Raw genomic sequence first — 17,437 nt, 5'->3', positions numbered from 1 at the left:
TCCCCCTTCCCTGCATGCGTCTGCACTCACGCTGACAGGGGAGCGAAGAAAAACGATGCGCAGGTATTTACTAGCGTGTGCTGAAATGCATCTTTAAGATGTTTATTAAACCGTGTACAGCCGGTGCACCAAACAGCCCCGTTCTGACGGGTTTTTTATCCCCTTTTCCGCAATTCCAGACTCGCTTTCACACAAAATCTTCTTCAAACCAGTCTGGAAAACCCCAAATCAAGAATTTCACGTGCACCCCGACCAGGTTTAACATGCAATATTTCTCATATTTTTCCTCTCCCGGCGTGGATTACCTGTGTGATTGCCTTTCAGGAGAATTCCCCACGCGGCATTAGCGACACTGCTCGTCACAGTCGATGCAAGTACTCCCATAGCTCTTTTTACCGTGTCGGGAATGCCTGCAGATATTAAAGCAATACACGAGGCCGCTCGTCTGAGTCCATTGACTTTGTGTTTTTAATGGCGTCTGTGGAAAGGTGTGAGGACACTGTAATGAGACTTGGCGGTAAAGACTGGGCGATAAAACGGCCACGTCTGGGTAGTCACATCATGTGCGTGGATGTCGGACGTGTTTATCACGCTCTCGGGCTGCTCACGCTGCAGCAGAGGTCGGCGGTGTGAACCGAGCGCCGCTGACAGGTTTGATCAAAGCTGATTGATTGGAGGACACAAGGCAGGGCCCGCGCGCGGCGCAACATGCTGGGGTTAAGGGGCGGGGCTCCTGGGGACCCTGCACCCACCTTTTGTTAACACAAGCCCCATTGCAAATCATATCTGACAATGGATATCGATCAGGTGGAACGGGAAGGATCAATGTTGTTGATTGGGAAGAAAATACAAGAACAAGACCAGCCGCCCCCCCAGAGCAGATTCAGGCCTGTTTGGGTGATACCACCTTTAAATTATTTCTAAATATACTGAGAATAAAAGTGTGAGGTCAAAGTGCTTCCAGAAAAAGACAAGTTTCACAATTATAAGAATTGTTTTTTCTAGACGGAGTATAGTTTTTAGCCACATGTTTCTTTCCTCTGGATACTAACACGATCGTTTCGGCCATGTCTGATTCATCGGTATGCCAAAGAAACATTGATATTGCAGATTAAATAAGGGCGGTGAGCAGGATGATGAGGAATTACAGCTAACAGTGTGACTCCCAAGCATTCCCACGTGTTCCTTCTCAGCACGGAGCATCATGGATGTGCATTTACTGCCATCTGCTGCTGCTTGAAACCAAGTGCATGTGTGCAGAAATCTGGATTGGGAGAATTCTTTTGGTGATATATATACATATATGTGTATATATTCATGTTTCAACAAGTACGGCCATCGACACACTTTTTAAGGGAACATAAACGTTGCGGCGTGGTACTTAGCGTTACAATAAATTACTACACTTAAAGGAGCAGTCGCAGGTTGCAGATTGCACACAGCTCATTCTCAGCTCATGATTCTTGTTTTCAGGTAATTATACACAAAATAAATCATAGTTATGTGTATGATATGCTATTGCTGCAAATGAATCCTCCTAAATCCTATACTTTACCATTAATTCCAAGCAACACAGTGTGAACTATATGCTTCCACTTGCGTGCTTATGGGCTGCAGCTCACGAGGACGGGGACACTTCCTTGAGTTAATGTGTAACTCGGGGGTTGAAGAAGGACAAGCGCATAGTGCAGAGTCATAGTCTCAGTCGGCCGCTTTGTCAGACAGGAGCACTTTGCACAGAAACATGGCTGTACGCGTCTTTGAGGGTATAGATCATGCAGCCGCTTACCTGCAGCACAGAGTGGCTCCTTATGAATTGATCAACAGGATTATGAGCTACATGGAGAAAAGGGTGAAGTGTGTTTGACCACGTTTTCAGGCTGCAACCTGCTGTTTTATGCACCATCAAACGCCTCTAAATATGGTTTGACTCCATTGCTTTTAGATGCCAAACCAGTTCAATCTTGCTGTGGATGTGGGCTGCGGTTCGGGCCAAGGGACGATCCTTTTGGCTCCGTACTTCACCAAGGTTGTTGGGACGGACGTCAGCCCGGCTCAGCTGGAGATAGCTCTGACCAATCCAAGAAACCCTCCAAGTTTATCTTACAGGCGAGTTGGAGGGAAGGTTGGGGGGTTTTGTGCAAGGGTGGATCGAAATATCTTCCCGGGTGCATCGACGGCAGTTTGGTTTGCTGTTTTAATTAGTTTCAGACAAACCCGAACTGTATCAAGAGCGTGAGTAAAGTTACCGGTTACAAAACAACTCCGACCTTTTGGATACATAGTGATATACATTTCCCACAGCTTCTGTGCAAAAAGCTGCGAGTTTTTGTAATGTGTACACATTGTGCTTGGACCTTTGTAATAATCATAATCCAAAGGTCGGCAAATTAGCCTGCCTTGTCATTGTCCTGCTTCAAAGGCCCGAACCAAGTTGCCAGGATACTGCGACGTAGCAAACGCCCCTATTTGACCTCCACTTTGACGCCCCCAGGGAGTGTCCGGCAGAGAAGCTACCGTTTGCTCCTGGTGAGGTGGACCTTGTGACGGCCATGACGGCGGCTCACTGGTTCGACCGCGAGAAGTTCCTCCTGGAAGCTGACAGGGTGCTGAGGCCTGGAGGCTGCCTGGCTCTGCTGAGCTACACCATGGACATGGAGCTGGAGTACGGGGACGTCTCCAACGCAACACTCCATGACATCTGCAATGAGGTTCATCGCAAATCCCCAAAACTTCACTCTTGGAACGTGTTATTTAGAAAGTACAGATGACTGTAAACATGTCAAAAAGGCACATCCCTCCCCACCATTTTTGAAATTCCATTGGCCTATGCAAGGTTCGTTGGTAATGATTCTTTTTCTTTTCCTGATCAGTTTTACACTGCCCTGCTTCCCTACCGAAATCCCCATATAGGAAAGAGCTCTATGGAGATCTACTCAGCCATGTTTGACTCCTGCTCGTACCCAGACAAAGAGTGGTGAGTGTAAATGCTATGAACACGCTCATATTAAGTCAGACACATACACACGCAGACGTTCGGGAGGTAACTGGCACAGAGCTGCTTAAACTTGAGCAGTCGGCGGTCAAATGTCTTGCTCGGGGGCATCTCAGTATACAGACAAGGGAGAGGAGAGTGTTTCTGAATCACTATTCAGCCGAGATTTCCCCAATCGTTCCCTCTGTTGTGTCCAGGAATGAGTGTCTGAGGTCAAAGAGGATCTTGCCACTGAGCGGATACTTGGGCATGGTGGAGACCTTTTCCAGCTACCAGAAACTGCTACAACAGGATCCTGCTGAGGCCGAACGTCTTTCTAATGACACAAGGAACAAGTGAGATATTAACCTCCACCTCATCAATAAGTCTAATCATTTAACTTCTGGCTCTGAGCGTTCACCTCTACCTGCCTGCCACTGACCCCTTGATCTCTTAATCTCCCCCTAAATTCATCGTTCACGCTCCGCAACGGCTTTAATTCTTCTTTGGATACTGTCACAGTCTTGAGCATTAATCAGAGAAGCCAAACGTTGCTCGGGCTGAGCTTAACTGTTGAAGGCTTTAACTGCGTTGATGGTATAGCCGCCATTAATTCCCCACCGACAGGACAGAATCGCCCAGTAAGCAGAATATATGAACGGGAAGTGCTGAGCCATAACTTTTACATGGATAAGACAGTATGACATTGTATTTAATTATCACGGCATTGTATTTAATTACTACACACGGTGTGCCGCTCTCTGTCTCTGGACAGAGTTGACCTGTTTTGTCTTGTCGGGATGTCTCTTCTTGTCCTCCAACAGGTTGATGTCTGCCATGAAGGTGTCCTCTCCTGACACAGAAGTCACGGTGGTGGTGAAGTATTTCTATTGGCTGGCCCGCAAGCCACTCTGAACCCCGGACACCAGATCCAGAACCTCAGGTTGGAAACCACAGCTGTAGGTTTCCCCCAGGTGTGTGTGAGCAGCACATCGTGGAGAGGGTGAGAGTCACTTCCCATGATGCTCCGCAGCTCCCTCCTCCTCCAATGAACATCTCCACCATCAGGGACGGAGCCAGCCTTCCCGATGAGCTTGTTGATTCTCCTGACGTTTGACCGCCTCGTCCTGTTTTATAGAGCACAGATGCAGCCGGGTTTCCTTCAGCGCAAAGTGATTTGTCTCCGTTACACAATAAAAGTACATTTACGGCACTCCGTTCCTCTCTTCCTTCACCGCTCTTCCGAATGATCTATTCAAGCCGCTGGTGTCTCCCCGAGTGTCCTCCTCTCTACTTATATTTATGTGCTCACAGATTGTTTAGGGCCGTGCGAACAGATGCTAATTAACATGCGCGGCCTCCAAATCCCCTGAATCTCAAACACTTTGTTACCTTCCCCTGCTAAACCTGTGACACCCTCACATTGGTGACATCCACTAAAACGATTGTACGGATACGTTCCATATTTATACCAATTAGAGCATTTATCACATTTTATTGCACCGAGGGTTAACGAATTACAACTAACATGGGACATCCGAGCATTGAGGCACTCGGCAGCTCTCTCCTGCTCAGCACGGAGCGTCATTCTGTGCATTTACTGCCATCTGCTGCTGTTTGAAACCAAGTGCAGCTTCAAAAATCTAGATTTGGAAAATCACCGCATTTCTTTTGGTGGTGTTCGGAAGAAACACTTCATTTTCCCGAGGGCTACTCATAGTCGCAGCACTTTGTGTGCTTTTTTTTAGATAATAAAGTCATTTATAAACATTCTCACAGTTATATGACCTGTGTCAGATCTGTAATGAGGTTCATCCACGATCTAAAAACTTGAATTTCTGAAATATAGATGACTTTCTATCGTGTTATTGTTAGTTTTCAGGAGACAATAAAATGCCTCTGATAAATAAGACATCCATATTTTCCTATGTTCCTATGTATGTGAGACGGTAAACAAAACAATCTCAGGCCAATGGCACATGTACAACCTGTTAGAAGTAATTCAATGTTAAGTCTAATAAGTCTAATCTTTAACTTCTGGCTCTGAGCGTTCACCTCTACCTGCCTGCCACTGACCCCTTGATCTCTTAATCTCCCCCTAAATTCATCGTTCACGCTCCGCAACGGCTTTAATTCTTCTTTGGATACTGTCACAGTCTTGAGCATTAATCAGAGAAGCCAAACATTGCTCGGGCTAAGCTTAACTGTTGAAGGCTTTAACTGCGTTGATGGTATAGCCGCCATTAATTCCCCACCGACAGGACAGAATCGCCCAGTAAGCAGAATATATGAACGGGGAGGTGCTGAGCCATAACTTTTACACGGATAAGACAGTATGACATTGTATTTAATTATCACGGCATAGTATTTAATTAAAAAAAACTATGTTATGAACATTTAAACAACATTTAAATCAACTCCAGGCCTACGAATATTAACATGTGTGAAGTCAGAGCCTTCCAGAGTGAACACTAGATGGAGCCCTGTCAACACACGTGATGGATGAAAGTCCCACTTTGAGCCTCATGTACAGTCCTAAAATTGCACTTTTCTTAAAGGAACTCACTATTTCCTCCCCCGGGATGAGAGGAATCCACTTGCATCATAACTGTAGATGCCATCACCATGTTTGATCTCTTTGTGCAAAACCTCCTCGTCCTTTTTTCTTCTTTAGTCGAATTTCCTCCGTTTTCTGCTCCTTCCTTCTCTAATCAAATGTATAACAATCATTGAAGTAGTTGGTGTCTCCCTGAGTGTCATCCTCTCCTCAGTTATTCATGTGCTCACAGATTGTTTCGGGCCAAGACAACAGATGGTAATTAATTCCCCTGAATGCCAAAACACCTTTATTACTTTCCCCAAACTCGGACACTCTCTATTTCTAACCAAACAGCAAATCCCCTGACATCTTTCACCACATGCTCCATCATTGCCCCGTCGGGAGTCCACGTGTATGCACAAAAGCCTTGAGGGGCCGAGTCCCTATAAAACCCCCTCCGTGCGTTTACTCCTCCACACCACGAGGGCAGTCATGAGCAGGGTGACCAGCACCGGCACGGCGATGAAGGGGGCGAGGACGGCGGTCGGCGGGTCGTGGAGGAGCCGGCCGGTCAGGGCGCAGTCGTGGAAGTAGACCCGGTGAATCTGCATGAAGAAGCGGTCCACGATCTGATTCGGCCAGAAGCAGTCCATCCTCAAGGCCACCTGGTAGGTGCAGTTTGTCAGCCCCTCGTAGATCCTGCAGAGCAACACGAGGAGAACCGTGACCCAACTCTCCAATGCCATCACAAAAACCCCAAAATGGAATACTGATTTGACTTTTAGTAGTCTACTTTGTAGTATGCATCCTATTTCATCTTATTGCTCCTTGAACTTTGCCCCTCTTGCTCACATATCCGCTACGCATGAGCATTGTGCGACAGCAGAAAAGCACGGCTTGTATACTGCAAAAATGCGAGCGGATGCAGCAGGACATCCTGGCATTTTTTGGCACGTTGCATGTGCCATACTGAATCTCTTCCTGGCACACTACACAGTATGGTAGTACCAGTATTGGAATGTGCAGCTTGTGTTCAGGAAGGTTAGTAGCCGTATTCCCACGATGATCCTAAAGTGGTCCCTCCGATAGCGCCCACTCAGAGCTACAGAGCTTTAGAAATACACTCTCCAGGTATAATTAGTCTCTGGGTTTGTCCTTGAAACGTTCTTTCAGAGTGGAACCTGCTTTTTTTCTTGCCGGTAGGAAAGCGGAGGCGAAGCGAGAGTCTAGAATTACCAGTCGGCCTCAACGCCGCTAAATATAACTGCTAGGTGGTAGAGGGCAGGGGAAATGGAGATGCATACCAACGGGGTAGCACCCCCAGTGGAGCATTGCACCATTCCTGATGGCCGCTGGCTTTAACTGCACAGCCGGAGGCCGAGTGGGCAAGTGGGCAGAAAAAGCAAAGCTCCTTAAAAGGAAAAGTCCACCCTTTTTTAATAACGGGGCAAACGACACGAGGCCACTTTGAAATACGCCCACCACCCAGAAATGACAGTTGCATCTATCATCCGGAACGCAGCGGAGCCACACCGCAGCTTTTTCCAAAACCCCGTGGAGCCCTTATGTCTTAGAACCGGACTAAGGAAATGTGTGCTGAGCTGCCACTCAGTGAAATTGTTTTGGTCTAAAAATAAGACACGAGTCAGGAGAGACTGGAGTGTTTTTTTTATAGCTCCGGGATTGTGCGGTGTGTGAATGACGCCATCTGGCTCTTACTAAAAACAGAATTAGTTTTGTGAAAAGATTTTGGACCCCGATGAAGGCCACAAGCCAAAACAAGCGAGGGGGAGTTTTGGTGACTGCTAACTTCTACGATATAAGATTTGATTCATCTGGTTGCAAAAAATACCTTTTGGAGATAAAATACAATTAGAAAACCCGTAAAGAAATGTGCGTAAAGACATGTAGAGACAACTTCAACGGATATCTGAACGACCTCCTGTAACAAGGCAATGGATTTTCGGAATCCATTGCATTTGTATGCATTTGTATGTATTTGTATTTTCCTAATTTCCTTTTGTCGAATGTTTTATTAATCTGCTGCACAGCCAGCTCTCTGCCAGGAGTTTTTTGTGACGCAACTGCACTGCAAAAACCCTCTCTGTGCCTGTACACATTTTTTATGATGGGTTACAACTGCACACACACACACACACACACACACACACACACACACACACACACACACACACACACACACACACACACACACACACTAATTATGTGCTGGACCAGGAGAGGACAGTGAGCCAGGAGGGAAATCACAGTTTTGACAGCAGCTTCTCCTGTGGGCCTCCCAGCTCCTGTCTGACTCATCCCTGACTGAAAAACACTGAAAACACTGAGACACACTATATATACAGTATATATATATATATATACTGTGCAGCAGATACAGTAAAGAGGGCGCGACCGAGCGCTGTGATGGTGAGTGGAGACACAGGCTGGAGTTGCTGGCTGTAGGTCGAGGATGTCGTTCATCCGGATCAGAGGATGAGCTAAAGTCACAGCAACGTATCGAGGCCGGCTTAAGTCGAAGGCAAACAAGTCCTCCAAAAGAAAAGCGAATATTTGATGTGATGATAATGTGCTGCATTTACACCATTAAGCTCAGAAGATGGCCATGTCACCATGGGAAAGACTACATGCTTGCATATTAATAGTATATATTACATTTACAAGTATTTACTGAGAGAAGATTCCCATTCTTTGAGAGCTACCTCACAGAATAAAGCCCCTTTCCACCAAATTAAACTCTTCCCGTAAGCCATTATCTCTTTATCCCGAGACGAGTGAAACAAGCGCTTTCTTTTCTTTTGCCCTCTCTTTCTGCGCGACCCGGCGGGGGGGGGGACTCACTCCATGGTGTCCGGCCAGCTGCACCACAGGTCTCGGTCCAGCGCGCCCATGTCGAATTTGAACTTGGCGGCGCAGAGGTCGCCGATCACCCTCTCGTAGAAACCCCCGCCGCAGCCGGACACTGGCGGAAGGACCTGAGCTGGAGCACAGAGAAGAAAGAATCAAACGAAACGTATTAATCGAGCCGTAAATATGACACTGAGAATGGATCTGGGTGATTGCAGCTCGGGAAGGATTTTAAAGCACTGCAGAGGTTCTCTTGTTGTGTTCACTTCTTGATAATTAGGAATATGTTCGTGTTCTGGCATCGGTTATCCCTGTTGGACCATTTCTTCCCCACATTAGGCCTTTACTTTCACTCATAAAAGATTTTCCTCGAGAGAACCTCGGAGATGTGTGCGCTAACAGGCTTCACGGCGCGGAGGCAGACCGCTGCTCGTCCCCGCAGGACTCGGAGCGGAGTGTGACGCCGCCGAGCAGTACAGTGGGAGTGGGAGCTTAAGCTGGCGGGAAGAAGAAGAAAAAAAGACCCGCGTGGAACGAACAGGTTTGTTGTCACGATCGGAGAGAAAAAACATGGCGGATCTCGGTCTGCGCGCGGCCTGATAACGGCCGACAGTGGGCCCATTGTGTTTGCTCTGTCCCAGCTGGCTCTGAAAACACTCCAAGGAAGACCGAATGTGTTGACACTGGGATTTTTGAAAGAGACACCGTATACCGAAAAGCAGAATGGTGAAAAATGATGGATTTTGCAAAGAAAATGAAATGCCCATTCGCTGTGAGGCTGTTGTGTTTCGCCTGTCTTGTCTTTTCGTTGGAGAAATCGGACATCCAGGCGCTTGAAAGGTGCTAACTTGGCTGCAAACCAGCAAAAAAGAACACCAAGGCCAAACCATGACAGATGCTGCATCGCTGGAAGATTTCACTCCATCGACTTCCTGCCCTCAGGTGTTTTTTTCTCATATTTTGGGTAAAACCCATCAGTCGAACAGGAATCCTGAATTCTGCCCGCCATTCCAGGACTCAATATTTATGGGTTTTAAAAAACAAATGATGCTCATGAATGAGGATCCAGCCATCTTGTATGTTTAGCCACCACATGTCTCCACATGTCATCGACGGTAACTTTACAATTGAAGATTTTACAACTGCACATAAAATAGCTTCAACTCCACCAAATGCATTGGTAATAATAATCTGATGATATCATACATAGTATGACAGTCAAAGGGACCATTTGTCTACGTTTTGCTTTTGGCACTCAGGTGTTTCCCACAAAGTTGATGCAGAACTTTTCCTTTAGAGAATATATTCTATACAGTGTGACATCGCTACTTGAGTAAACCTGAATACTTTCTCTTTCACCCCTGACCTCGCCTCAGACTGAAACACATGCAGTCTAAAGGTGTGGATTCAATTAAATATATAAATGAATGAATGAATAGACTAGGGCTATGAGCCCAGACATCTCAGAAATAGATGCTACTTATGTTTAATACTTAATACCCGCACGCTCACACACACACCATCCCAAAAAAATACGATTTATTCATGTATTCTTTCAAAAAAACCACAACTAAAACACACCAAAATCAAATGGATCAAACCATTTTGTGCTGAAGCCACTTAGAAACCTCTTCCCACAAAACACTCACCTGCCACCAACAACACAAGCCCCACATGCAGGAGCGACGCGCTCTGCAGAGCCATGCCGAGCACCTCCAGGACGGGTTTTTGCGCACTCCACTCCGCTCACACCCCTGGGGGGGGGGGGGTCAACGGTAGCTTTTCCCTTCTTCCTCCATGTATCAAAGCCACTGACCCACGCACAACAACGTTACAGATAAATGAACCGCAGCGCTACGAGAAGGCGTAAAAAGAAAAGGTCCCCTTGACCTGGCGCAGTGGAGCGGGCTGTCTCCCTCCCCCTCGGAGCGCAGCCCTAATCCTAGAAGCCCTGCCTGTCATCTGATCCGGCGTGGAGCCGCTCACAGGGGACGCAACAAAGTCAGACACCCAAATTAGTGCCAGTCATGATGAACCCAGGAGTCACACAGCCTCTGACGTACACTCATGTTACACAAATATCAAAGCTAAAATGAAGTACCTATGAGTTCATTTTGATTTACACCAATAACATCTCTTATTTATTTAGAACTGAACATGATATTCTACAGGAGAGGCCTTTAAACGCACAATTATCACAACTCATAATCTGAATTGAATGCCACTTGCTCTAATTTGCACCATCATCAGTGCAGAGGCCTGCTGTGAGATAACACATCATTAGACTCATCATAGGTTTTTAATTAGCCAAGTTCCCCCCCATCACTTATTGATCATTTTTAATGGAGGCAGCCCTCCAATCAAATGTCTCGTTGGGCTCACACAGGGACCCATTACGGAGCGCTGAGACAGAGCTCCCATTTCCGTGTCACACTCATATCTGCTCATATCTGCTCTGCAGCTCAGAAATGTCATTAATTGAACGTTTTATCTGCAGATTTTCTTTTCTTTTCTTTTCTTTTCTTTCCTTTTTTGGGTACAGGAACAGAGCGACGCTCATTAGTATTCTCCAGGCATGCTCTGCGCTGTGCTGCCACCCAGTGTGGCTGTCTGTGCTGGTGTGAGACTGATCCCAGAGCTCTAATAAATGCTTTAGACTGTTCATGCATCAGTGTGATATGGGAGTGATTAACTACAAACAGATTTGGTGCGAAGACAAAACCCTGCTCTGGTCATTCTGTGTACTAAAGAGATTGGTACACACTGTAGCAGTGATTTACATGCTCGCAGTGTGTTTTTAAATCGTGACATTCTGTTCAAATAAGACTGGGAGGGGATGAAACTTGTGTTTCTCTTGATAAAAAAAGTCAATACATGTTTCTTTGAACCCTCTCAATTAGTTAGAGAAAGAATCTATTCAAATATAAAGTTTCTCAGCAAGCGATTGCCAAAGGAATCACAGGATTGCTGTTGATTATTGGACACAGAATGATGATAACTAGGCTTTGAGGTGATCATTTGGCCTTTGGGTTGTGAAAAATACAACCAAATGTAATTTTATGTCCCAAAAAAAAAAAACCCCAGCTCTAAGATTCATGCAAGCTAGAGGCTTGAAATCGAGTAATTCTCTCTAAATTCCCCTAGAGAGCAGCAGAGGACGCTGAATGGAGCCTCTATGTGGCGCTGTGGGGATTCATGAGGGATCCTTATGGTCCTTGCTGCCTAAAGTTGTGGAGTCACTTGGTAATAGAGCCAGTTCATGCCCGATTTTTTTGCTTTACATGCATCACAAATCAATATCTTTTTGTCCTCGCTCGTTTTTGTTTTTTTCCCCGGATGGTTTCACACTTTGACATCAGTCCACAAACGAAGCCAACGGGGGCGGAATGGGCCACGCCGGCGTGTAAGACGAGCGGCCCTGAAAATGGTTTACTGCCGGAGCCATCCCATTCACTGCAGCCCCTTTACACCGGCACCGGCATCATCCAAAATTGATAAGCCTGCTGGTGGTGGATATTTGCAGAGGCTGGCCCTGCCGGCACCGCAGGGAACTTTCTGCTAGTCTACATTCAATATACCAGCACGAATGATGTCGTTCGATAGTTGTAAAATAGTCTGAAACAAAACTGTGCCCTAGAAAGTCACTGTAATTTGTGATAGTTTGTCTTTATTTATATTTAAAGACAGGATATATCTCTGCCATGTTAACCGAAATGGTGAAATATGACTTTAAATGATGATCATTGTGTGACAATAAAAAGATAATTCCTGGGAGAGCCTGCCCCTGACAGGTGTGTTGACAGCAGCGATGACGCCGAGTAGCCAATCAGAAGAGGCGATAAGTGAGGTGGGCGGACTTCCAAAAAAAAAAAAAAAAGAAGACAGAAGACAAAACGCTCCTAATCTTCTCGGATAGCCCATTTAATAGGCTGAAGGAGGTGTCAATCACAGCAAGCAGGCGTGTTCACCCCCCCCCCCCCCCCCCCCAAACCCCCCCCCCCCCCCCCCCCCCGAGCCCTGCACACTTACTCCACTCACCCTCCACCCCCGCCCCCACCCACCCCCCTACTCCCCCCCAGCCACCGGCGCTATGGCAGCGTGAGGAGTGAATGGCTCTGAGTATATCCGCGGCGGAAACCGACCTAAACACTGGCCTGGGAACTGATAAACAAACACAACAAAATAACGCGGCGCGTAAAAAGCTCTCCACGGCGCTGGTTGCGGGTGCGCACGGACACCGTCTCAGCGGTCCAGGAAGCCAAAGAAGACTCCGACGTGTTTGTTTGTTTTTTTCTTTTTTTCCTTCCTTTTCGTTGTGGTTGTTTATTTCTGTGCGCAAGAGAAAAGAATGGGGATATCTTGATTGGACATGTGAGTTACGGGAGTTATCAAGACAAGCCGACCCGTTTTCCAAGATGAAGTTCCTCGCTTGCCTCCTCGTCACTTTGCTGGTGATCCGATCGAGTGCGGCACAGTCAGGTGAGTTGCTTGGATGCGCGTCTCTCTGCACCTGGGTTCTCTCTGTCAGGTCAGACTTGAAAAGCGGGGGGGTGGGGGGGGGGGGGTCTAGTGAGGGTCCGAACACCCTTCACGCGCAACCGGCGAATCCGCTGTACTTGTGTGCCGAATGATAATGATTGGACATGTTTTGAAACAACCCCGTGTTGTTAGCTCTACATCACGCTGTCACAAACTTAACACAACTTCATATCCGAGCGCGCGGATGCTGTTTTTGACTCGTCGCACCGAGAGTCACACCTGCAGTACAGCCTGAGCTGTGGGGTTCAGCAGCCCGTGTCGGGCTCTGCGTAAAAATCTCTCCAAACTCCTCTCCGTGTGGTTAACCTTTTTATTTAGATTTAAAAAAAAAAAAAAACATGACACATTTTCGTGCGAAAGCCACATGGCGTGTGTGCCTGATTTGGATCTATCTTTAGCTGAAGATAAAATGTTTCAAAATCCAGTGAAGAGAGCGAGTGTGTGACGATAGCGCAGCTCAGATGAGCCTGCCGCTTCATATTGTGCCATTAATATGAATGAATGCGCCGACGGTTTAATTTAATTCCCCTAAACGGGGCATTGATAGACCGAGGACTGATTTATATGAATTGAGCTTGGTCGGTGCAGTTTCTATTCCTCCTAACTGTCTTTGAATAATTTAGATGTAGCACGACACATCTCGCTTTCCTCATTGGGAATCACTTCAATGATCCTGCATTATTCCTATACAGGCTTGTAATGCAATAGTTCCATGTCTTGTGCTTTCCTCTGGCACCCCTTTAGGTATGTTCGCTGCTGCAACATGCCACGTTTGCTGTGTGACGTTTTTGTTCATGATTTCTGCAACACATCCGAGCAAATGATTGGCTTTGATGCTGAGAGATTGTGCTGTTGAACTTTGTTCACATAGACTCACTGATCAATAAGGACTTTTAATGCGCTCCCGGTGTTCTGTTTGGTTTGGAGTTTGGTGTCTGCTTTTGGAATAATGTCAGACCGTGAGATGCGGAGTCATATTTTGTGTTTGCATTTTGGGGCCGATGGGCACTTCATGATGCCATGAATCTCCTGTCTTAATTGATATAATCAAGCTTTGGCAAGGGATGCCAAACTGGGGGGGAAAAAAGCCAAAATAGTAGCAGACTCAGGAAGTGGGATGTAGTGGAGTAGAGTTTGTGGATTGATGTTCAGAGGTGAACTTCGCCCAACCTCCCAGAGGCCCAAACGTGATTCCGTGATGCTTTTTTCCCCCCTTCCCGCCTCCAAGGACGGGGCGAGTTTTGGCTCGATCTCTGGCGGGGGGGGGGGGGGGGGGGGGTTGGTTCTGAGGCAGAGCTAAAGAAACAAACACCACCGGCCCGCCGGCTGGCTGGCTGGCTGTGGCGTGGGTCTCGGATGCTGGGGTGGATGGATGTCAGGCGGGGATGAATGAGGGAAGAAAAGTGGTTTATTTATTCACTATATGCATACACTCCCATCCAAGGCATTTGTGATGCAAATTCAGCCCAAGAATCCGAGCAATGCCTCCTGGGGACGTTCATCGTGCGTGTGGGTGTATGCTGAGTAGATATTTGTGTGCTATCCGTCCTCTCTTTTGGCTTTTAACCCCCCCTCCACCCCCCACCCCCCTCTCTCCTTATGGCCACCCAGCACCATCTATCAAGTCATATCAGGTTGGAATGAGTCGAAATGTTCACTTCATGGCGTTTAACATGGTGATCGAATCTGTCTGTGCGCTCCCGTTGCGAGACAAATGTCTGCTGCATTCCTGCCAGTCAGCCGGTCTGTGGAGCTGTATGCACTAATATCTGTGTGTGTCTGTGTGTGTGTGTGTGTGTGTGTGTGTGTGTGTGTGTGTGTGTGTAGTGTGTTGTGTACAGTGCGACCACATGCCAAAAATGGAGATGTTCACACCACAAGGAACTTGATTGATGATTTGTCTGACTGGCTGCCGGTGTAACATAGTTGAACACGTTCAGATTAAATCCCGCTAAATGGGAAAACTACGCCACCTGCTGTTGTAAATATGTACCTGCACTGAATAGTAGACGCAAAGGACTATGGGTAATCCTCAGCGCAACGGAGGATTTACTGCTAGGTAACGTTTCTGTGAATGTCCGTGGACAATATAATGTTAACTAGCTTTAAAAGTACATAAGAGTTGAGCTGGCTTTATTTTGTTGAATAATAATTTGTCTTAGATTATATTCGCCATGTTTTTTTATTAAGTTAACTATACGTTTTCTATGTGTTTTATTGCCAGTAAAAATGTGTCCGTTGTAGCTAGCTAACATTACCGTTATGCCGTCTTTCTAGATAGAGCATGCGCAGTTGTCTACAAGTGCTGAGATTCTACTGTCCTTTGTGATGATTGCAGGTATGTTACAGTATGTTGTTCTATAGAGTGTGATACTATTTTAAACATGCAGATGGAGTGTTTTATATAGTCTGCATGTTTACAATAGTATCACAATTGTTATTATAAAATGAAAAAGGTAACAGTCCAGTGGGAGAAATCTGTATAATTATATTTTTGGTTATATATATCTTTTTATTTCTCCTTTAAGAAAGACAGTTTTTGTTCTATTTCGGCTATTTTATTTACATGAATTTAAAAAAACACTATACGATCACTGTATTATTAGACCACTATATTTCTATGGGTAATCCTCAGCGCAACGGAGGATTTACTGCTAGATAGAGCATGCGCAGTTGTCTACAAGTGCTGAGATTCTACTGTCCTTTGTGATGATTGCAGTTGCAGATGTGGAATACACCTGTTACCACAAGCCACCAGCTCCAAGAAATTCAATCAGCCAGGAGACATCTTACAGAGGTTACACCGGCAGAGTGAGAGGATGTGAGTGTTTCTGTGTCCGTCCGCAGACTCGTATTCATCTTCATTTTAAAAAAAAACATAAAAAAAAAAGAAGTGATTCAGAGCTCAGGATCGACCCTACCGATGCGTTCAAGGGTTCGTTGATAGGTAAACTCAATGGGAAGCTGATCAACTTCCTCCTCCATCTTGGACTCGCCGGGGAGGTTTTGTGAGGGAAGTAAATTGACTTCCATGACACGTTGGATGTATTGGTTTCATTATGGTAATAGGGTTTATGGTGACAGCTTACTGATTATTGTCATTCTTGATTAATCTGACAACGATTTTCCCAATTAATCGTTTCGTCTATACAATTTGTGCAAATTATTTTTCAAATCCAAAGGGCGAATGGGTCCATTGACTGACTTTTTACTCGAAAAAATGATCAATCGGTTCTCGGAATAGCTGCCGTTAATCATCTGTTGATCGACTACTTGATCCATCAAGTGATCTTTGCAGCTCTCGGGGTCCTAAAACATTCCGCAGCCCTCCAATCCCCACGAGGAAGACCATGCAGCGTGGTCGAAAGCTCTTGACTGTCCAAACTACTGTTAAAAAAGTCAACGAGGAACCTCCGTGCTCAGTCTATCTTCCTTGTAGTACTGAACGTTCCAGTTGTTTGTGAGTCAGCTGATTTTGCTCTTTCGGTTCGAGCCGCTGTCTCACGTCAAAGGTGATCTCGCGGACGACTGGCGTCCCGGCAGAGCTCGACGGGGACAATCTTTAGCTCGAAATGCTAACCTGTCAAATGACGCTCACGCCAGCAGTTCCACCGCTCCTCTGTCGAGGCTGTCTGTGTGTCTGCTTACCGAAACAAACGACTCAAACATGTCAATCGCCGCAGCTCTGTGTGTACGACAAATGCTGCATTCACTTGTGTGTGTGTGTGTGTGTGTGTGTGTGTGTGTATTTGGGTGACATTTAAGACGTGCTCTCCTGTGAAATAGCCGGGGGGGGGGGGGGGGGGGGAGTGGAAAAGGGGAACCCGCTGAATGCCAGTATCAAATTACTGGGCGTCCGTCAGCTGGCACACGCGGAGCCACGGAGCTGGCCTGGGCTTTGTAGAAGGCTGGCGGAAATGAGAATTTATTACAAGCTAATTAAGCTTTTTCTTTTTTTTCTTTTTTTTTTTTGATAGCATCGGTCTAGACCGCGAGCCCTTTATGTGACAGCATGAGAGATGAGGGAGGTGAAGGAATTCAATCTTGCTCTAAATTAGTCAACAGCGCTATCATAACTCGGGATCTGTATCGTTTCTGCCGAGCTGATGGAGATCTGCGCGCTTCCTGTGCATCTGTCGCCGTCTTCCGGTGAAAGAGACAAGCGGAGGGAGGGGGGGGGGGGGGGGGGGATAAAATATGGCCGCTTGCACAAAAGAGTAATAATTGCAGTTCAGTGTCTCAACTGGACAAGTCTCAGCGGGTAAAGGGAAGCCGTACAAATGACCGTGTGCCGCGTGGGGGTGATGGAAAGCTTCTCCGAGGCCTGAGACAGCAGTGCGCTACCTCTCGGCCGTCTGAATCAGCGTTTCGGATTCTCATCCGCACAGGCCGAGCAAACAAACACACAAACGCATTGTCTCCGGCTTTTCCTTTTCCCAGGCATTCCGGAGCGATCCTGCAACGTCACGAGCCTGTTTGCTGACATTTCGCTCGCCGCCCGGCTGTACAGAGGGGCT

At 46.6% G+C, this 17,437-nt stretch overlaps 3 protein-coding genes across 5 annotated transcripts in view; 2 read left to right on the top strand and 1 right to left on the bottom strand.

Moving 5' to 3' along the window:
* Positions 1-1,717: 1,717 nt before the first annotated feature.
* LOC306715164 (uncharacterized protein) lies at positions 1,718-4,181 on the top strand. Of its 2 annotated transcripts, none has more exons than XM_079185440.1 (6): positions 1,718-1,852; positions 1,946-2,109; positions 2,495-2,711; positions 2,874-2,977; positions 3,193-3,330; positions 3,799-4,181. In XM_079185440.1, exons 1-6 carry the CDS (start codon positions 1,745-1,747, stop codon positions 3,887-3,889), a joined length of 822 nt encoding a protein of 273 aa, XP_079041566.1. In that variant the 5' UTR covers positions 1,718-1,744; the 3' UTR covers positions 3,890-4,181. The 2 variants fall into 2 exon arrangements, with proteins under 2 accessions (XP_079041566.1, XP_079041567.1); XM_079185441.1 differs by having other exon boundaries at positions 1,946-2,113; positions 2,499-2,711.
* A 1,145-nt stretch (positions 4,182-5,326) lies between these two features.
* LOC306715161 (receptor activity-modifying protein 1-like) lies at positions 5,327-10,305 on the bottom strand. 2 transcript variants are annotated; one of them, XM_079185436.1, is made up of 3 exons: positions 10,031-10,305; positions 8,376-8,514; positions 5,327-6,212 (listed from the first exon to the last, which is right to left on the bottom strand). In XM_079185436.1, exons 1-3 carry the CDS (start codon positions 10,083-10,085, stop codon positions 5,957-5,959), a joined length of 450 nt encoding a protein of 149 aa, XP_079041562.1. In that variant the 5' UTR covers positions 10,086-10,305; the 3' UTR covers positions 5,327-5,956. The 2 variants fall into 2 exon arrangements, with proteins under 2 accessions (XP_079041562.1, XP_079041563.1); XM_079185437.1 differs by having other exon boundaries at positions 8,376-8,509.
* Positions 10,306-12,796: 2,491 nt separating this feature from the next.
* Positions 12,797-17,437, top strand: part of LOC306715613 (receptor tyrosine-protein kinase erbB-4-like) — a gene marked incomplete at both ends in the record, with an annotated part of 174,725 nt that continues 170,084 nt past the window's right edge. The window contains one exon of the mRNA XM_079186035.1: positions 12,797-12,860. Coding sequence (XP_079042161.1) covers positions 12,797-12,860 — 64 coding nt within the window. The remainder of the gene's footprint in view (positions 12,861-17,437) is intronic.

The sequence above is a fragment of the Pholis gunnellus genome (assembly GCF_910591455.1).
Source record: "Pholis gunnellus genome assembly, chromosome: 24".
Taxonomy (NCBI): domain Eukaryota; kingdom Metazoa; phylum Chordata; class Actinopteri; order Perciformes; family Pholidae; genus Pholis; species Pholis gunnellus.
The sequence above is the reverse complement of the archived record's forward strand: the minus strand, read 5'-3'. Positions and strand labels throughout refer to the sequence as shown.